The 16,444-nt window shown below is 48.9% G+C and overlaps 1 protein-coding gene across 1 annotated transcript in view; it reads left to right on the top strand.

Annotated features, from left to right (window-relative positions):
• Positions 1 to 10,183: 10,183 nt before the first annotated feature.
• RHEB (Ras homolog, mTORC1 binding) overlaps positions 10,184 to 16,444 on the top strand; it is a 50,190-nt gene continuing 43,929 nt past the window's right edge. Inside the window, exon 1 of the mRNA XM_029077823.1 lies at positions 10,184 to 10,406. Coding sequence (XP_028933656.1) covers positions 10,355 to 10,406 — 52 coding nt within the window. The 5' untranslated portion in view covers positions 10,184 to 10,354. The remainder of the gene's footprint in view (positions 10,407 to 16,444) is intronic.

The following is a 16,444-nucleotide window of genomic DNA, read 5'->3' as shown; positions in this document are numbered from 1 at the left end:
AAAACATTAACTGGGCTTATCTGCTGATGTCCGGTGGGAAAAGAAGGATCCGTGCAGCCCGTCTGTTCCGTTCGTTATCGGCAGAGAATGAGGTCCAAAATGCAACTGTCAATGGTTTTGCAAGTACGAATGTCTCCCTCTAGGGTAACGTACAATGCCCCTGGGCCTCCCAGCTTACCTTGTTCCACTCTATCGGATGAGAGCGCGGGAACCGTGAGGTAGGTGGCCATTCATTCAGTCAGTCATTCATTCATTCATTCAATAGTATTTATTGAGCGCTTACTATGTGCAGAGCACTGTACTAAGCACTTGGAATGTACAATTAGGCAACAGAATGTACAATTTGACAACGCGGCAACAGACCGTGGGTCGGGTTGGTATATTTATCTCTATTAATGTCTAAACTGTGAGCTCCTTGTGGGCAAGGAACATGTCTACTAACTCCGTTATGTTGTAGTCCTTAATAATATTGGTATTTGTTAAGCGCTTACTATGTGCAGAGCACTGTTCTAAGCGCTGGGATTGATAGAGGGTAATCAGGTTGTCCCACGTGAGGGTCATAGTTAATCCCCATTTTACAGATGAGGTAACTGAGGCACAGAGAAGTTAAGTGACTTCCCCACGGTCACACAGCTGCCAAGTGGCAGAGCTGGGATTCGAACTCAGATCCCTGACTCCCAAGCCCCGGCTCTTTCCACTGAGCCACACTGTTTCTCATAAGTCCTTAGTGGATAGAACCCGGGCCTCAGAGTCAGAAGGACTTGGGTTCTAATCCCGGCTCCGCCACACGTCTGTTGTGTGACCTCGGGCAAGTCACTTCACTTCTCTGGGCCTTAGTTACCTCATCTGTACGGATTAAGAGCGCAAGCCCCTTGTGGGACAGAGATTGTGTCCAACCTGATTAACTTGTATCTACCCCAGCTCTTAGAACAGTGCTTAGCACATAGTAAGCACTCAATAAATACCATCGACCGATTAATCCCTTAGACGTTTGGGTCCTCAGACATGTGACCCAAAAACAACCCTTAACTCCCTTGCGGGACAGGCGGGCAAACTCTTCTTGAAACACTTCCATGCGTCAAGTGCAGTCGAAACAGAAACACCCAAGGGTTGGCATCACCTGTGGTCCCAGTCAGTCGGTCAATCGTATTTATTGAGCACTTACTCTGTGCAGAGCACTGGACTAGGCCTTTGGCAGAGTACAGTGTAACAATAAACAGACACATTCCCCATCCACAGTGAGTTTACGGTCTAGAGGTGGGGTGTGGGCATTTAAAAGCCAAAGAGGAAAATCACGGGCAAAAGAGGCCCTGATGCCACCAAATCTAAAATGACTCGGCAAAGAGTGGAGGCTGCTGTTCCTTTGGCGTGAAGCAGTGAAAGGACCCGGCACTCCCAGAAGCACTGCTCTCTGGCCAGTTGGTAAAAATCCTAAACTGCCTTTCACTCGGCGGACCATCCTGTGTGTTTTTTTCATTTCCTCCCTAATATCCCACTTCCCCTCCACATTTGAATCTGTCCGGGTGTGGGCAGGAAATGTGTCTGTTATATATTTGTACTCTCCCAAGCGCTTAGTACAGTGCTCTGCACATAGAACGCGCCCAATAGATACCATCGATTGACCGATTGTTCCCACCCAACTTTCGTCAGAAGCTTTCTACAGGCCTCTGGCCCTATGCCTTCAGGCCCGATTGTCCGATAACCCCGGATCCGTTTCTCTCATCCAGTCCCCCCGGTGACCCTCTGCCGACTGACTCCTATTCCCTTCGTGACACAGTGGTTCCCGTCGAGGAGGTCACCTTAATATGTGCCAAGCACTATACTAAGCAATGGGATAGATACAATATCAGAGAGACGGGGCACAGTCGCTGGCCCACATAGAGCTCACCATCAAAGGGGGAGGAAGAACAGGTGTTTACTTCCCATTTTACAAAGGAGGCAGCTGAGAAATGGATAAGTGACTTACCCAAGATCACACGGCAGGCAAGTGGTGAGCTGGGATTTACAATCCAGTTCTCCCAACTGACCATCCTGTGTCCTATCCAATAGGCCGTGCAGTCTTCCAAAGATACTAGGAAGCTTCCCATTCCTAATCCAGACAGGCCTCAAGCTCTCATTTATGCTTACGGGGCTCCTTTCGGCAAGCATCTATAGGTGTTTCACAGTCAGCTGTACACCTGTCAGTGAGGAAGGAAAGGAGAAGGAAAGTGGGGTCTAAATAATAATAGAGTTTTTGTTAAGCACCTGTGTGCACTAACCACTAGGGTAGATAAGCAGATTGGACCCATCCCTGTCCCAGCCCTTTTACAGATGAGGAAACGGAGGCATAGAGAAGCTAAGTGATTTGCCCGAGTTCACACAGCAGGCAGAAGGCCAAGGCAGGATTAGAACCCAGGTCCTCTGACTCTCAGACTCAAGCTCTTTCCACTAGGCCACATTGCTTCTAAATGATGCCAGAGCTTGACCCTTATAACCCCAGGCTTTAAGCATTTAACGGCTCCTCCTCCTTGAAGAAGCGAATGTCTTCTGCCTGGAACGCTACAAAAACTAAACTATGATCATTACGAAGGTACCAGTCCCTAAAGACTGCCAGGCTAAGGTGGGCTTTTTCTAATGCACTGCAGATTTGATTAGTGGTTTCTCGGGCTCGATGGGCTGAGATGGAGTGTGCTTTTGTGTGGTTTTAGTGGATGGGAGCGTAGCTCTTAGATGACAAAGGAATTCCGACAAGCTCAGTCCAGCCTCTCTGCATTTCCTAATCAGAGGAGCCATTCTGCTCTCTCACCCGATAGTCTTCCCGAACCTTTATTTCTGGACGGGTTATTTAAAAATCTCTACAGTTCATTAAAAATTCAGTCCACTCAGCCTTTCTGAGGGCAGCTTGATCCACTGTTGCCTTCCTTCTGCTAACGCACACTGGGTCTTTTGACAGAAATATTAACAGCTTCCTGCCTACTTCCTCAGCATTTTGGGCTCTGCTGGTTCTGATTCAATCTGGTGAAAGGCTAAATAAGGGAGCAGAAAATATTCTAATCCAGATCACCATTCTGAGGGGCAAATGTACCACACAAGGAGTTTGAAATAAACCCAAGTACTGTACTGGCTTGAATTCTAACCCTCTTTCTTAATAATAATAATAGTAATAATGATGATGATGATGGTATTTGTTAAGTGCTTACTATGTGCCAAGCACTGTTCTAAGCACTGGGGTAGATACAAGGTAATCAGGTTGTCCCACATGGGACTCATAGTTTTAATTCCCATTTTACAGATGAGGTAACTGAGACACAGGGAAGTTAAATGACTTGCCCAAGGTCACACAGCAGACAAGTGGCAGAGGCGGGATTAGAACCCACATCCTGTGACTCCCAAGCCCGTGCTCTTGCCACAAAGCCATTGGCCCCTATCAATAGAAGCTTCAACAGTGACTCTCCACTGGCCATTATTTTTTATGCACTTACTAAAGCACTTACTATGTGCCGGGCATTGTATTAAGCGCTGGGGTAGATCCAAGCTAAGCAGGTTGGACACAGTCCCTGTCCCAACATTTTACAGATGAGGGAACTGAGGCCTGGCGAAGTGAAGTGATTTGCCCAAGGACACAGAGCAAACAAGTAGTGGAGCGGGGATGAGAACTCAGGTCCTTCTGACTTCAATATAATGGGGGAGGCAGAAGACAATTTGATTAATAGACTTTGGCTGAGTGAAAAAAAGAAAACCAAATAATGGGCTTAGGTGAATAAATCACCAAAAGGTAACTGCTATGAGACAAATGTTGGGTTGGTGGTCGGGGGCAGGTAGCCTGGCTGAGAAGCCCAGGGGGAAATTCATCGGGGAAACAATCTTGCTGAGTAGCAGCCTGGCCTAATAACAATAATAATGTTGGTATTTGTTAAGCGCTTACTATGTGCAGTGCACTGTTCTAAGCGCTGGGGGAGATACAGGGTAATCAGGTTGTCCCACAGGAGGCTCACAGTCTTCATCCCCATTTTACAGATGAGGTAACTGAGGCACCGAGAAGTTAAGTGACTTGCCCACAGTCACACAGCTGACAAGTGGCAGAGCTGGGAGACGAACCCATGACCTCTGACTCCAAAGCCCGGGCTCTTTCCACTAAGCCAAGTGACCCAAGCGCTTAGCACAGTCCTCTGCACACAGTAAGTGCTCAATAAATCCGATTAGTTGATTTATAATAATAACTGTGCTACATGTATGGCGCTTACTATGTGCCAAGCACACTGTACTAAGCCCTGGGGTAGATACAAGGTAATCAGGTCCCACGTGGGGCTCACAGTCTAAATAGGAGGGAGAACAGTCCATCATATTTATGGAGCACTCATGGGGGGAAGGCACCGTACTAGGCACTCGGAAGATGCAACAGGACAATAAGACACTTTTCCTGACCAGAGACGGCTTCCACTCTAATGGGGGAGACGGACATAGAAATACCGATGTTTAGTATCCAACCCAATACTTCAGCTACTTCCACTTTTGTCAAAATGTTCTTTTCAAGTGGCCAAAATGGCCCCTGCCATCAATTCTCTGTGTCCTCGTTTGAGCACCGGAGTGGTTAATTCTGTCAATTTTTCTAGCTGGATGAGAAAATCGCCTATAATACCATGGGGCGGATATGTTTTATGGGGATTCATAAGCTATTTCATTGCCCAACAGAGGATCAAAGTTTAGTACCCAAATCTCTTGTTCGATTGTTTTTACTGCCCAATAAATTTTAGAGACAGTTATATGGTCTTTTGCCCAAGAGGTTTTCTTGAACTATGGACTCGGCAAACATTAGGCCCAATGCAAACCTTAAAAGTGGAATTCTTTGGGGAATTAATAACCAAAATGTCCTTTAAGTAATAAATAGGTGTAGTCTCTATATCTTGATCAAACCACATATGTGTGCTATAACATTAGCTATTGATAGATCTATATTCTGGACATTTCAATTTAGTCTGACTTCTCAAGTATTTCAGATGAGGGGCCTGGGGTCACTATCAAATCAGGAGGTATTAATATTTATTCATATTAGTGCCCTTCCCGGGTCAAAAACAGGTCGGCTAGCCTCTCACTAAATACTTTTAATTGAATGATTGATCTCAGGTGAATGAAGTGACCATCCTCTAAAGGAAAAGAGAAGTGTGTAAAACCAGGCGCCCCTTTCTCACACTTCGCTGCAAGTGACCCTCACAGTGCTCTTCTCCTCAAATGGGGAGAAACAGTGTGACGTAGGGGACCGAGCCCAGGCTAGAAGTCAGGAGGACCTGGGTTCTAATCCTGGCTCTGCCACTTGTCTGCCGCATGACTTTAGGCAAGCCATTTCACTTCTCTGTGCCTCAGTCCCTTCTTCTGGAAAATGGGGATTAAGGCTGTGAGCCCCTAGTGGGACATGGACTGTGTCCAACCTAAGAAGCATTTAGTACAGTGTTTGGCACATAGTAAATGCTTAAGAAATACCATAAAAAAATGGAAGCCCACCAGTGCTCTTTCCCCTAAAACAACCACCACCACCCCAGGAACTCCTTACCTCAGTTTGGGCCTACGATAGCAAAGATGCTGTCAGCAGAAGGAATTGGTTCTGTTGGAAGAAGGCGCTCCATCTGCAAGTACCAAAGTAAACAGTCAGTGGAAGACAGCCAATGAGAAGCAGTCAGTAAGTCATATTTACTGAGTGCTTAATGTGTGCAGAGCACTGTACTAAGCGTTTAGGAGAGTGGGCGGACATGTTCTCTGCGCACGCGTTCCCTAACCACAAGGAGTTTACAGTCCAGAGGGTATTCATTTTTCTTACTGACTTGCTCTCAGATTCCCACTAAGAGAAGAGTTTCTGCGTATTCTTTTAACGCGTGGGATACTTGTTAAGCACAATCTATGTGCCAAGCACTGTACTATTCATTCATTCATTCGTTCAGTCGTGTTTATTGAGCGCTTACTGTGTGCTTAGCACTGTACTAAGCGCTTGGAAAGTACAATTCAGCAATAAAGAGAGACGATCCCTGCCTACAACGGGCTTACAGTCTAGAAGGGGGGAGACAGACATCAAAACAAACAGGCATCAGTATCATCAATATAAACAAATAGAATTATGAGATATATACACATCAAAACAAGTAAACAGCTTAGTGGAAAGAGCACAGGCTTGGGAGTTAGAGGTCGTGGGTTCGAATCACAGCTCTGGCACTTGTCAACTGTGTGACTTTGGGCAAGTCGCTTAACTTCTCTGGCCCTCAGTAACCTCACCTGTATAATGGGGACTAAGACTGTGAGCCCCACGTGGGACAACCTGATAACCTTGTATCTCCCCCAGTGCTTAGAACAGTACTTGGCACACAATATGCGCTTAACAAATACCATCATTACTATTACTAAGCACTGGGGTCAATGAAAGATAATCAGGTCAGGCCCAGTCCCTGTCCCACCTGGGGCTCACAGTCCTAAGAAGCAGGGAGAATGGACATTTAATCTCCTTTTTACAGATGAAGAAATTGAGGCCCAGATCCAGGCCCGTGGACAGATGCCCATGAAGACCACTGGGTGGGGAAATGTTTCGTTGCCTCAGGGCTGCTTAATCCGATTCTAAGAAAACGGAAATGTGTTTGTGGACCAGTTCCACAAGTCTAGCTGCAAACGGAGCGTAAAGACTGAGGAGTATTTGTCCAGACTAGAAAAGGGGGAAACCAATGATTGGAAAGGACTGAATGCTAAGAAAGCTACCCTAGGGACGAAGGAACAACAGTCATTGCGAGGGGGAAACCGCTGAGGACCGGGGGTCTTTGCAGCTGAACTGTGAGACCCCCGGCATGATTGTGGAACAATATTCAACATGCATCGAAGTGATTTAGATGGGATATTTTAGAATTAGGTGTGGGGTGGAAAGCACGTGATTTTTAAACCCCCAGAACAGCTTTATATTTCAGAGACTTGGTGCGGACAGGGGTTCTGGTTATAAACAGTACTTAGCACTTCCCTTCTCTGGGTAAAATACTGTACTGGGTGTTGAGAGAAATAATAAGAATAATGGTACTTGTTAGACTGTAAGTTTCTTATGGGCAGGGAATGTTCCACTAATTCTGTTGTACTCTCCAAAGAGCTAAGTGCTCGGCACAGAGTATTAAGTGCTCAGTAAATACCATTGATGGCTCAGGGCTTTCTGTGTGCCAAATGCATTACTAAGCAACAGGGCAGATTCCAAATAATCAGGTTGGTTGCCATCCCTAAAACAGTATTCACGGTCCAAGTGGGAGAATGTTTTACAGATGAAGGAACTGAGGCTCAGAGAAGTGAGATGACTTGCCCAAGGTCACACAGCAAGCAAATCACTTTGTTTCCCTGTACCTCAATTCCCTCATCTGTAATATGGGGTTATCCCAGCTCTGCCACTTGGCAGCTCTGTGACTGTGGGCAAGTCACTTAACTTCTCTGTGCCTGTTACCTCATCTGTAAAATGGGGATTAAGACTGTGAGCCTCATGCGGGACAACCTGATTACCCTGTATACCCCAGCACTTTGAACAGTGCTCTGCACATAGTAAGCACTTAACAAATACCAACATTATTATTATTAAAGACTTTGAGCTCTTTGTGGTTCCTGAACTGTGTCCAACTTGAGTGCTTATTATAGTACATATCTGTAATTTATTTGTATATATAAATGTCTGACTACCCCTCTCGACTGCAGGCTTATTGTGGTGAGGGAATGTCGGGTATATTGTAATAATAAATTATGGTACTTGTTAAGCACTTACTGTGTGCCAAGTACTGTTCTAAGCAATGGAGTAGATACAAGGCAATGAGGTTGGCCACAGTCCCTGTCCCACATGGGGCCCCATTTTACAGTCGAGGTAACCGAAGCCCAGTGGAGTGAAGTGAAAAATGGGAGTTAAAAAATGTGAGCCCCACGTGGGACAATCTGATTATCCTGTATCTACCCCAGCACTTAGAACAGTGCTTGGCACATAGCGCTTAACAAATACCAAAATTATTATTATATATAATGATATGGTGTTGAGCGCTTACTATGGGCCAAGAGTAATAATACTGTTGGTAATTGCTAAGTGCTTCCTATGTGACGAGCACTGTTCTAAGCGCTGAGGTGGCTACAGGGTCATCAGATTGCCCCACATGAGGCTCACAGTCTTCATCTCCATTTGACAGATGAAGGAACTGAGGCACAGGAAAGTGAAGTGACTGGCCCACAGTCGGCAAGTGGCAGGGGCGGGTATGAGGAGAAAGTCGGGGGGAAACAGGCCAGAGGCAGAATGTGGGGAAGAGATGTAAAGAAGCAGCATGGCTCAGTGGACAGCGCCCAGGCTTGGGAGTCAGAGGTCATAATAATAATGTTGGTATTTGTTAGGCGCTTACTATGTGCAGAGCACTGTTATAAGCACTGGGGTAGACACAAGGGAATCAGGTTGTCCCACGTGGGGCTCACAGTCTTAATCCCCATTTTAGAGATGAGGTCACTGAGGCACAGAGAAGTGACTTGCCCAAAGTCACACAGCTGACAGGTGAGAGAGCTGGGATTCAAACCCATGATCTCTGACTCCAAAGCCCATGCTCTTTCCACTGAGCCACGCTGCTTCTCCAAGTTCAAATCCCAGCTCTGCCACTTGTCAGCTGTGTGACCGTGGGCAAGTCACTTCACTTCTCTGTGCCTCAGTGACCTCATCTGTCAAATGGGGATGAAGACTGTGAGCCTCACATGGGCCAAACTGATGACCTTGTATCTCCCCCAGCGCTTAGAACGGTGCTCTGCACATAGTAAGCGCTTAACAAATACCAACATTATTATTACTACTTCACTTCTCTGGGCCTGTTCCCTCATCTGTCAAATGGGGATGAAGACTATGAGCCTCACGTGGGCCAACCTGATGACCCTCTATCTCCCCCAGCGCTTAGAACGGTGCTCTGCACAGAGTAAGCACTTAAATACCAACATTCTTCTTCTTCTTCTTCTCTGGGCCTCAGTTCCCTCATCTGTCAAATGGGGGTGAAGACTGTGAGCCTCACATAATAATAATAATGTTGGTATTTGTTAAGCACTTACTATGTGCAGAGCACTGTTCTAAGCGCTGGGGTAAACACAGGGGAATCAGGTTGTCCCACGTGGGGCTCACAGTCTTAATCCCCATTTGACAGATGAGGGAACTGAGGCACAGAGAAGTTAAGTGACTTGCCCACAGTCACACAGCTGACAAGTGGCAGAGCTGGGATTCAAACTCATGAGCCCTGACTCCAAAGCCCGTGCTCTTTCCACTGCGCCATGCTGCTTCTCACGTGGGCCAACCTGATGACCCTCTATCACCCCAGCGCTTAGAATGGTGCTCTGCACAGAGTAAACGCTTACAAAATACCCACAGTATTATTATTACTTCACTTCTCTGGGCCTCAGTTCCCTCATCTGTCAAATGGGGATGAAGACTGTGAACCTCACGTGGGCCAACCTGATGACCCTGTATCTCTCCCAGCGCTTAGAACGGTGCTCTGCACAGAGTAAGCGCTTAAAAAATACCAACAGTATTATTATTTAAGAGATGGGCGTCGAAAGCGACAAGAAGGAGAGGATTCGGGGCCTTCCCGCCCTTGGGCCAACGTCTTCCAAAATGGCGGCGTCTCGTGCCTTTCAGGGGCTGCCCGGGCGCGAGACGACCAACGGCTCCCGCATTGCGCGCGCGCCCCGGCTTTCCCGCCCTTCGCCGGCCTTAGCCAATCACCGCGCGCCGCCTCCCCCCCGGCCCCGCCCCTTCCCCCTCAGGGCCTCGCCACCCCGCAGGCGCCCTTCCGCGCGGCCGCGGCCGGGAATTTATTTTTAGGTCGGAGGAGAACGGGCCAAATCACCTCCCCCCCCCGCCCCTTCTCCGACTCCCTTCGCCCAATGAGGGCGGGGGTTTCCGCCGCGTCATTGTCGGGGCCGCCCAATCGGCGCCCCGAAGGGAAGGAGCGTAATTAGGCGGCCGGGGGCGGGGAAGGGTAATGACGCAGCGACTTTTAGTCGTGACTTTTCCGGGAGGAAATTGAAGCGTTTAAAAAAAAAAAAAAAGGCCATTTGAATTGGAAAGAGGGTGGGGAAGGGGGGGAAAAAAAAACGGACAGGCGGGGAGCGGCGTCACGAGGGGGGAAGGGAGCGCGGGAGGGGGTCACGTGGAGGGGAGGGTCGGTGGCTCGCGGTCGGTTCCGGGCGGTTGGGCTCGGGGGGGGGAGGGGGACTGCGAGCGGGGGAGAGGACCAGCCCGCCGCCACCGCTCTGCATGTCGTTCTCCTGCCCCGCCGTCGTCGTCTCCAGCAGCAGCAGGAGAGGAGGAAGCGCCGCCGCGGCGGTTGATGCGGTTGGGGCCGGGGCTGTGGAGGGCTAGAAGATGCCGCAGTCCAAATCCCGGAAGATCGCGATCCTGGGCTACCGGTCTGTGGGTGAGTCCTGTTCCCGCTGCCCAAGAGGCCGGTCGCGGGGGTCGCCCTCGCCGGGGTGGGCCCCTCCATTTTGAGCGGGGGATGAGGGGTCGCTCCTGAGGCGATTTGGCCCCCCCCCCCAAGGCGCATGCGCCGTGGGGCCGCGGACCCCGCGCGCGCGACCGCGCGCGCGGGAGGGGCGGCTCCGGAGCGCCCCCCCTCGGCCAGGACGGGTGGCGACGGTTGGCAGGGCGCCCCCCCCACCCCGTGCCAGCCTGGCTCCCCAAAACCCACTCGTCCGGTTCCCCCCCCCCCCCTCCGGGTGACCTTGGCCAAGTCACTTCCCCGCTCTGGGCCTCGGTTTCCCTCCCCGCGAGCCCCACGCGGTGGCCCAAGCCCCATGGGGTTGGCTAATAACGATGGGATTTGCTAAGCGCTTACTATGTGCAGAGCACCGTTCTAAGCGCGGGGGGAGATACAGGGTCGTCGGGTTGTCCCACGTGGGGCTCACGGTTAATCCCCATTTGACAGATGAGGGAACTGAGGCCCAGAGAAGTGAAGTAATAATAATAATGTTGGTATTTGTTCAGCGGTTGCTATGGGCAGAGCACTGTTTTTAGCGTGGGGGGGATACGGGGTCATCGGGTTGTCCCACGTGGGGCTCACGGTTAATCCCCATTTGACAGATGAGGGAACTGAGGCCCAGAGAAGTGAAGTAATAATAATGTTGGTATTTGTTCAGCGCTTGCTATGGGCAGAGCACTGTTCTAAGCGCGGGGGGGGATACGGGGTCATCAGGTTGTCCCACGTGGGGCTCACTGTTAATCCCCATTTGACAGATGAGGGAACTGAGGTCCAGAGAAGTGAGGTAATAATAATGTTGGTATTTGTTCAGCGCTTGCTATGGGCAGAGCACTGTTCTAAGCGCTGGGGTAGATACGGGGTCATCAGGTTGTCCCACGTGAGGCTCACAGTTAATCCCCTTTTTTCAGATGAGGGAACTGAGGCCCAGTGAAGTGACTTGCCCATAGTCACACCGCTGATAAGTGGTCGAGTGGGGATTCGAACCCATGACCTCTGACTCCCAAGCCCGGGCTCTTGTCACTGAGCCACGCTGCTTCTCTTGGATCCACCCCCGCAGCGCGGTAAGGGCCCCCCCTCCCCCCCGCACAGAGTAAGGGCTAACAAGTGCCGTTAAATTAAACAGGAAAAGCGGGAGGGCCCCGGGGAGACAAGCCCGAAGGCCTGCAATTGTAGAATTTGGGTGGGAGGAGGGGACGGGCTCACCCCAGTTGTCAAGGACGCGACCCCGTTGTGGGGAGAAGCAGGGTCGTCTTATTGCTTTAAAAAAAAAACTCTTTTGGAGCAGGGAACATGTCCCTCAGCTCTGTCCTCTCCCCACATTTAGCCCAGCACACTGGAAGAGTTCAACCGGTATCACTGATTGATCAAGTGATAGAAAACCCCCTTCCCCTTGCCCCGGTCTTGTGGCCCGTTAGCACATTTCCAGGTTTGAACCCAAGGCCTTCCAAGCACCAGGTGGAAAAAGAGCATTGAGGCTTGAGAGCCCTTCTTGAGTCTGCCCCCAGCAGAGTGGATAAAACCCAGGGGCTGGCGGGTCTTAAACTAGAAGGTAATGATTCATTTTTTTTTTTTGCAATAATCCACTGAACGAAACTTCCCCGTCTTCCTGGAAGCAGTTTGGAAAGAACAGATTCTCGTCCTCGGAAACAGGTTATGAAATGACTTTAAAAATAGAGGCTGATGTGTGAATTCGGGGCTGGCTAACTGGCTGCCGTTTGCTGAAAAGAAGTATTTTGTGCGGAGTGTCGCTGTCCTTCCCATTATGTCTTGATAACAGGTCTAATGCAAATGTTATCAACCCCATTTTTCAAAAGGGGTACATGACACAAATCATGCCTTGTTTTCTCTCACCTTTGTGTTTTCACAAGACAGTCATCTCCTGGAAACACCTGGTCGCGTTAGGAAAAAAAAAAAAATTCACTCGAATCACAGTCTAGGGATTTGGGGCCTTTACAGTGATTAAGTGGCAGCAATCTCATTAGCACAGGAAATACTTAATTGTCCCAGTGCTTGCTGCATGCACTGCACAGAACTTGTTTCGGAAAGAACGTCTTTCATTTACGAATTAGTCTTCCCTCTCCTTCCTCGCTCTTCTCTCCCTGCCATCAGGACTTCTCGGCGGCTCCGCCCTGAGCCGAATCGCATTTATTGCTTTCTCTCTCATCCGTTTCCGTTAGGGTGCGGGGCCGAGAGAGATGGCGGCGGTTGTTCGGAGCAACGCAAGGTCGGGTGGGTCGTGGGGGTTGTGATGAGGGGAAGGGATCGGCCTGCCTTTTGGGGGGACCTCCAGAAATGGGGTGTCATCCAGTAACGAGCGACACCTCCCTCCCTCCCAGGGCCTCTGGGCTGGTTGGAGTACTCTCTCACGTTCCCTATTTCTCCGCACCTCCGGACTGCTATCCTGGGAAAGTTCCAGGGCAGTGGGAGATGGCCTCTTTCCGCCCATTCTCCATCCATCCTTTCTCCCTTCCCCATGAACTCATTGTGGGCCGGGAACACATCTACCAACTCTGTTGTATTGTCCTCTCCCATGCACTTAATCCAGTGATCGGCACCCGGTAAACGCTCAATAAATACTGTTGATTGTTTGATTGCTGGGTGGGGAGGAGCCTCTTTGTAATCGCATCTTGGTTTCCGGTCCCTTTCATTTGGGCATAAACTGGGTAGGAGGACAGATTTCCCAGGCCGGTCCTTGGAGGTCTGACCGTGAACACCTGACACATGTCCAACGAGGCCAGGGGCGGTTTATCGTTGACAAGCTCACTCGGAGGTGGTCCCGAACAGGAAAATCTCAGAGTTAATCAATCCAGTGGTATTTACTGAGCACTTGTTGCAGAGCGCTGGACTAAGTTCTTGAGAGAGGACAAACAGTAAAGTTGATAGACACAGTCCCTGCCCACAAGAAGCATGCCGACATGAAAATGAGTTCACTCATTTCTGCACTGTTGTATTGTGCTAGTTGGGGTATAAAGTTCTGGAAGCAAAGCCCGACAAAGGAGAACAGATAAACCTTTTCTTTCAGGTGTGTTTTCAGTTACATGGCTTCTGGCAGTTGTCTTGGGGTCCTCTTGCCTTTAGCTAATGTCCTTTTAACTTTAATTTGACTTTTAAAGCACTTCAAGCAATGGAACTGAAAGCCATGACTGACCAGCCTGGCACTAGGGTTCAAAAATTCTATCTTAATAAGTAGCTTGATTAAACTATGATTTACCAGCGACGCTTTTAACTGAACCACCCCTTTTTCCAAGACACTCTCCTGGCACCCGTAAAGTTGAGACTTCCAAGAACACATCACCCAAAAGTCACTCTGGCTTGAAAATTGCACTTTGTTTTAATTCCTTGGTCGTTGCCAAAATGTACCGGCCACCGTACGTTTCACTGTCTCCGAGGCAGCCAAGTAGTTCAAAAGTGATGGAGGGCCATCAGCTGGTTTTGGCGAGGGGAAAGGAGCTCAATGTAGTTCTTAATTAGCCTCCATTAGAGTGCCAGTTTAAAAAATCTCATGCCCCTTTCATCCAATATGGATTTCTGTCCGAGAGTCTGAGCCGTGAGACTTTTACGATTCAACACAGTCTTGGAGGAGAGCGATCCCTTTCGGCTGGACCGAGAGCCCCGTGGCAGGGCCTGAAAGAGTCCCACTTTGGTTTGACTGGGGGAAATCAGTCAGTCATTCGGTGGTATTTATTGAGCACTTAGTCTATGCAGAGCTTTTGGGAGAGGACAAGGCAACAATGAGCAGACGCATTTCCTTCCCACAATGAGCTTCCAGTCCAGAAAAAGACAGAAATGTGAAAAGTAGGGTTGATCTCTTGTGGTTTGCTAAAAGGCCAGCAGTGTCATCTTGTGTTGTTTTGTCAGTCATTCACTGTGGCTGCTCTTCCTATTGTTTTTTAGAGTGATTATAGGCAATCTCTTCAGAATATAAGAATATGTAGTTATTGATTAGGAATTTATATCCACTGGGCCATTAAAGAACATGTAGGCTTAGACTCCTGAATGTTTTTTGGGTGGGGTGGGAGTACCGATTTTCAATTTAGCTGGTAGAGTGGAGGAAGAATACGTTTGGTCTTGGATACTGTCTGGATGATGTTTCAAAGTGGATAGACTGACCTAAGTTGCAAATATCAGAAAATGACTTTTGTTTCTTTGCCTTTCACTGTCTTGCTGGGACACTCTGGACACTAGCCTAAATTTTAGCATGTCAGTGCGCTCTCCATTTTTAAAGGGGAGCATCGAACCTCGAGACCAAGGCCGTGCTGGCTGTGAAGAAAATAACTGAAGATACCTTATGTTTCCAAGCACGATGGTTTGAGAACAGACAGGGAGGTGGGTTGAGGCGAGAAAACACCTCAGCTCTCAGCTGCCGTTGGCCATACCGGCCCTAAACGGATTACTGATGACTGGCTCTTGTCTCTTTCCCACAGTCAATCTGTGGCACATACTGAACGCTTTACTGTGCACAGACCGAGGAGCGTGCAATCAAACGGGAACTCACGTAGGCACGACCCACCAAGTTATTTTTTCCCAGGTGTCCGTTGACTAGCCCAACTTGAGATGTTCAAATGCTTATCTCCCATCATATAGTGGTAAGATGAGAGAATGCTTTAAAGGTGCTCATTTGCTTCTGGGACCTTCAGTCTTCCTGTAACCCGGGGCTTCTGTTCCCAACAGAAAACCCGTGTCCCATTAAGTGAACCATGATTGCAAGCTCTCTGAGGGCAGGGATCGGGTCGATCACCTCTGGTGTTTGGTGCTGTTCCCAAGTGCTTCCCGCACGTGATAAGCCGTTGGTCGATCGGCGCCTCCCAACTTAGCAGTTGCTTCCGATGTGGCGGCGGGTTTTCTCCGGGGAAGGGACACATTGTCAGAAGTACGTTTCTCCAATCTCACCATAGCGCCTAGGGAAAATGTGCGCTATGGAGGAGCCGGCTATGTCTTCCAGAAGGTGTGAGTTGGGCTCTCATTTCTTTGGGCCACTTGCTGGCAGATCTTTGTGTGACAAGTGGATTTGTCTTTTTTTTTTTTTCCTTATGCTGTGTTCAGTCTTGCTGGGACACGCTGGTTACTATCCTAAATTTAAGCATGTTGTTGCACTGTGAGTCTTGAGGCGCATCAATCTATTTTCTCTTTTGAGTGCTTACTTTGTGCAGAGCACTGTACTAAGTGCTTGGAAGACTACCACAGAGTTGGTAGATGCGTTTCCCCGCCCACAACAAGCTAGCGGTCTAGAGGGGGAGAAGGACATAAATGTAAAGGAATTAAGACTTGGAGACCAAGGCCATGCTGGCTCTGAAGCAGGTGTAAAAGCTGCTTTTTTCAACTTGATTTAGAAAAGTTCTCCTTAGCAGTCGTTTTTGGGTTGGGATGCTATTTAAGGTGGTTGTCAGGGCATGCTTGGGAGAGCTGGGAATGGCGATGTATATAAGGTGTTTGGGGGAAATTGAATGGCCTTTTACTGCTCTCCTAGATTAATTTTCTAAATTAAATGAAGCAATCTTGTTAAATCTGGCTGGGTAAATCTTTTGGTTGAAGCAGATTTTTAAAGTGAAGGAGAGTGAAACACTCCATCACTGAAAGCGGGGTTCAGTTGTCCATAAGGGCCCAACGCAGTGAGCTCTGTCTCCTGATGAGCATTTCAATAAATAGAATCCCGGAAGAAGTCCTGCCCTTAAATCTCTTCCGTTCCTTCCCCAGATAAAAGTAGTAATCACAGTGGCATCTAAGTGCTTACTGTGTGGTGAGCACTCACTGAACACTGGGGTAGATAGAAGCCCATTGGGTCAGACGCAGTCCCTGCCCTCTGACGCTCCCAATCTAAGCAGGAGGGAGAACAGGTGTTGACCCCCCACCATTTTCCAGAAGAGGAAGCTGAGGCCCTGGGAAGTTGTGACTTGCCCAGGGTCACGCAGCAGGCAAATGGCAGAGCTGGACCCATTCATTCATCCAATAGTATTTATTGAGCGCTTACTATGTGC

Source organism: Ornithorhynchus anatinus, chromosome 13 (assembly GCF_004115215.2).
Source record: "Ornithorhynchus anatinus isolate Pmale09 chromosome 13, mOrnAna1.pri.v4, whole genome shotgun sequence".
Taxonomy (NCBI): Eukaryota; Metazoa; Chordata; class Mammalia; order Monotremata; family Ornithorhynchidae; genus Ornithorhynchus; species Ornithorhynchus anatinus.
This window is presented reverse-complemented; position numbering and strand designations above follow the sequence as displayed.